The 5000-nt window shown below is 55.8% G+C and overlaps 1 protein-coding gene across 2 annotated transcripts in view; it reads right to left on the minus strand.

Annotated features, from left to right (window-relative positions):
* The window catches only part of KLHL14 (kelch like family member 14), a 42209-nt gene that overhangs the window by 13135 nt on the left and 24074 nt on the right, over positions 1–5000 (minus strand). For both annotated transcript variants that reach the window (XM_076067186.1, XM_076067187.1), the window contains exon 7: positions 2833–3023. In XM_076067186.1, the coding sequence (XP_075923301.1) occupies positions 2833–3023 (191 nt within the window). The remainder of the gene's footprint in view (positions 1–2832; positions 3024–5000) is intronic.

The raw sequence follows: 5000 nt of genomic DNA on the forward strand, positions 1-5000 counted from the left end.
AGACTCACACACACGCACACAGACACACACGCACAGACTCACACACACGCACACAGACACACACGCACAGACTCACACACACGCACACAGACACACACGCACAGACTCACACACACATTAACATGCACAGACTCACACACACGCACACATACACACGCACAGACTCACACACACGCACACATTAACACGCACAGACTCACACACACGCACACAGACACACACGCACAGACTCACACACACTCACACAGACACACACGCACAGACTCACACACACGCACACATTAACATGCACAGACTCACACACACGCACACATGCACACGCACAGACTCACACACACGCACACAGACACTCACGCACAGACTCACACACACGCACACAGACACACACACAGACTCACACACACGCACACAGACACACACGCACAGACTCACACACACGCACACATGCACACGCACAGACTCACACACACGCACACATTAACACACAGACTCACACACACGCACACATTAACACGCACAGACTCACACACACGCACACATTAACACGCACAGACTCACACACACGCACACATTAACACGCACAGACTCACACACACGCACACAGACACACATACACACAGGCTCACACACACACAGACACACACTGACCCATGAACACTCACAAATACACTCACCGTCACACACTCAATCACCCACAAAAATAATACAAATACAAATAAAGATCACCCGTGGAGCCCACATAGCCTGTTGGGGCAAGTGCTGTTAGCGAGTCGCACCTATGAAGGCGAGCACGGTACACGAAGGGGTGGGTGGCCAGCACCACGCCCGGCCGCCTTTGTCTCACCAGTGCTACACAATGCACCAGGTACTAATTTAAGGCTGAAACGACCTAGGAGAGGCCCAGGACCGGTTCAGATATTTGCAACTGATATTGGTAGTCGCCGGGTTTGTCGCGCAGTGTGCTCACCACAAACAAAGACAAAGATCCCCCATGTAGCCTTAACAGACTCAGGAGCAAGTGCTGCAAGCGAGCAGCTGACTCGACTTGGGGGGGGGGGGGGGGGGCGAACACTGGCTTAGGTATTCGGAAACCTGTCAATCCATACGGTTTACCCCGTATTCCTGTGCAGGGAAATTGAGTGATCAGCCGTTTCAATCGGGCAAACAAAAAAAATGTTGTCTATTTGTTTGTGTTTCTCCCTTGCGATGGGACTTTGTAGGTTCAACGTTGAGATTTATAAAGGTACGGAGTGACCAGTGAGGTCTGAGTTGGTATGTAATAAGGTAGGGCACTGATAAGGGGTTGCCAGGTAAGTGTTCATCCCCGGAATTACTCCATGAGCGGGAATCGAACTCGCGTCGCCGGCTTTCGCTGCGCGTCGGCGCTCACCGCCGCACGATGCACAAGCAAGGCCACGCTGCGATTCAGACGCACTCTCAATAAATTGCCTGTTTCTCGTTCCATCAGAGACACACAACAACCAAAACCTCCTCCTCCCCCGCGAGCCTGCGTCTTATCAGCGGCTGGGCAGGAACTATAAAGGGTAATTGACTGATCCGGGCCAACGCGTCTGTATCGGTCAATAACTGGGTATTACACCAGTAAAATAACTCATCAATACAGATGTCAACAGCCACAGCGCGACTCGGTGATGTTGAGATGGGGGTGGGGCGGAGGGTGACGGGTGGGTGGATGGAGGTGATGGTGAGTGGTCGTGAGTGGTGGTGGTGGTGGTGAGTGGTCGCGAGTGGTGGTGGTGAGTGGTGGTGAGTGGTCGTGAGTGGTGGTGAGTGGTGGTGGTGAGTGGTGGTGAGTGGTGGTGGTGGTGGTGAGTGGTGGTGGTGGTGAGTGGTGGTGAGTGGTGGTGGTGAGTGGTGGTGGTGAGTGGTGGTGGTGAGTGGTGGTGAGTGGTCGTGAGTGGTGGTGAGTGGTGGTGGTGAGTGGTGGTGAGTGGTGGTGGTGGTGAGTGGTGGTGGTGAGTGGTGGTGAGTGGTGGTGGTGGTGGTGAGTGGTGGTGGTGAGTGGTGGTGAGTGGTGGTGAGGACGTCGCGCGTCACGTGATGTTGTTCTGCGGCTCTTCACGCCGTGGGGCGCCGTTCAGGAGGGGAGGGGGGAGGGGAATGACGGGCCGAGTCGGGCACAGGCAGCGGCATGGAGACCGTGCAGGGATATAAAACGGGCAGCGTCAGCGCATCACTGCAGCGACTCTACAACGTAACAAACAAAACAACCTGCACGCATTTGTCAATCACACTGCGTGGCATTTAAAGGGATAATATATAATCGGCGACGTTTTGCGGCAATTCTTCTTCTTCATCGTGCTATGAAGTAGGGCAATCGCCCGACACGTCACGCAACGCACACGCGCTGCCTCTTGAGGCCACGGCGTTCTGGTTGAACGCCGTGGATTTGTATTCATGTTGTTAGTTGCCCTTGTGCATTACTGGCGACGCAGCATCACCAACTTCGTTTAATAGGCGCCGTGAACTTTCATACCCCCCTCCTCCCCCCACCTGGCCACCCATGCCGGGCCCTCCTCTTCCTCCTCCTCCTCCTCCCCCTATTCCGTGCTCCTCCCTAACCCACCTCCACTTCCTCCACCTCCTCCACAACCTCCATCCCCACTTCCTCCATCCCCACTTGCTCCTCCTTCCTAACCCCCCTCCTCCACTTCCTGCTACCTAATCCTCCTCCACCTCCTCGCTCCTCCCTAACCCACCTCCTCTCCCTCCATCTCCTCCTCCACAACCTCCTCCTCCATCCCCACTTCCCCCCCCCCACTTCCTGCTCCTACACCTCCCCCTCCTCCTCCCCCTCCTCCTCCTCCTCACCCGAGATGAAGATCTTCCCGTCGTGCAGGGCCCCGGCGTGAGCGGCGAGCGCGTGCGGGAGCGCGGCCACGTAGCGCCACTCGTTCTTCTCCAGGCTGTAGCCCTCGGCCGACGAGAGGTAGCCCGTCTCGTTGCGACCCCCGATCACGTACAGCTGGCGGTTGAGGTGGCACGCAAAGAACGACGCGCGCCTACGAGCGGGGCGGGGGGTGGAGGGAGGGGCGAGGGGGGTGAGGGGGGGCGAGGTTGGGGGGAGGGCGAGGCGGGGGAGGGAGGGGGTGCGGGTGGGGGGGGTGCCGGTGGGGGAGGATGGAGGGGGGGCGAGGTAAGGGATGGAGGGGGTGCGGGTGGGGGAAGAGGGGGAGGCGAAGTAGGGGATGGAGGGGGGGTCAAACAATGGGTGGAAGGTCAGAGGCTGCAGAACAAAACAACCTCAGCATATTGGTCGATAACGCTGTTGTGTGTGTTCGGGGTCTACGCCACGAACCCGGCGAACCGAGTTCGATTCCCGCTCACGGCCAACACCAGTGACGATTTTCTCAGTATCCACCTAGGTCGACATCGCCACTCGGGAGACAAATGTGGCCGTGTGCCGTTCCGGCCTTCATAGGTGCTCGCTAACAACACTTGCCCCAACAGTCTGTTCAGGCTACACGGGGGATCTTTATCATTTTTGGGGGTCTTAAAAAAATGACGTATACAATAGGCGACGTAGTAATGGCCCTTCTGCAGAGCACGTACAGAGGCCAGACCGGCAGAGTGACTCCACCTCTCTGGCCTCGCTCTATGTGAGTACTGTGAAAAGGACCATTGCCTGAAACGTCGCATAATAGAGACTTTGTCTTCGCGTGTGAGAACGGCCCAGCGAAGTGGATATCACAGAGCTACCTGCCGTAACCCCTCGCGGGACCTCCACATACAGTAGAGGGCAGCTCTCCTTCACACATGTCAGGGTAGTGTTCGTCTCGTGGCAGAGATGGAATTTTGACAAAAATGCTGAATTGGTGACCAGGCTGAGACCATCAACTCACTGCCCTTGAGAACCCGGATTAATCCCGACACAGTTCATGCGAGTCTCTGGGTGTCTATGTCAGTCTCTGTGAGTCTATGTCAGTCTCTGTGTGTCTATGTCAGTCTCTGGGTGTCTGAGTCTCTGCGACTGCCTCCAGTCGCAGAGACTGGAGCCAGTCGCCCTCCAACAACAACGGAGGGCGGAGGAGCGACGCTCACAACAACGAGCGGAGCGCCGGGTGGCTAAAGCACAGCAGATTGGCACAGTAGGGGGCACAGGTGGTGCACCAGCCAGTCATCTCAGTCAGTCGACCCGTGGCACCTGGGTCTGCCCCCTGACCTCCTGCCCGCGGGCGTTCGATACTTCACGTGGCCTCAAGGTGCACATGGCCTGGCACAAGCGTCGTGGTGACGTCACCGCCACTTTATGTCGAATGGCGGTTGTTGTTGTTGTTGAGTCTCTGCGTCTCTATGATAGTCTCTGGGTGTCTATGTGAGTCTCTGCGTGTTTGTGTGGGTCTCTGCTTGTCTATGTGAATCTCTGGGTGTCTATGTGAGTCTCTGGGTGTCTATGTCAGTCTCTGTGTGTCTGAGTCTCTGCGTCTCTATGATAATCTCTGGGTGTCTATGTGAGTCTCTGCGTGTCTATATCAGTCTCTGTGTGTCTGAGTCTCTGCGTCTCTATGATAATCTCTGGGTATCTATGTGAGTCTCTGCGTGTCTATGTCAGTCTCCGGGTGTCTATGTCAGTCTCTGTGTGTCTGAGTCTCTGCGTCTCTATGATGATCTCTGGGTGTCTATGTGAGTCTCTGCGTGTTTGTGTGGGTCTCTGCTTGTCTATGTGAATCTCTGGGTGTCTATGTGAGTCTCTGGGTGTCTATGTCAGTCTCTGTGTGTCTATGTGAATCTCTGGGTGTCTATGTGAATCTCTGGGTGTCTATGTGAGTCTCTGGGTGTCTATGTCAGTCTCTATGTGTCTATGAGAGTCTCTGGGTATCTGCGTAAATCATTCACGGCTAGGGCTGAGACCATCAACTCACTGCACCAGATCATTTTAGTTCCTTCACCGACGGCTGAAACCTGAATTCGAACTCAGATCCTCAGCGGTGCCACAGCTCAGCGCTCCGAGCCTCCCTCCCTGCTGCGTGGCTCATCCG

This window comes from Petromyzon marinus, chromosome 15 (genome assembly GCF_048934315.1).
Source record: "Petromyzon marinus isolate PM22_M1 ecotype Great Lakes invasive population chromosome 15, UKy_Petmar_22M1.pri1.0, whole genome shotgun sequence".
NCBI classification, from domain to species: Eukaryota; Metazoa; Chordata; class Hyperoartia; order Petromyzontiformes; family Petromyzontidae; genus Petromyzon; species Petromyzon marinus.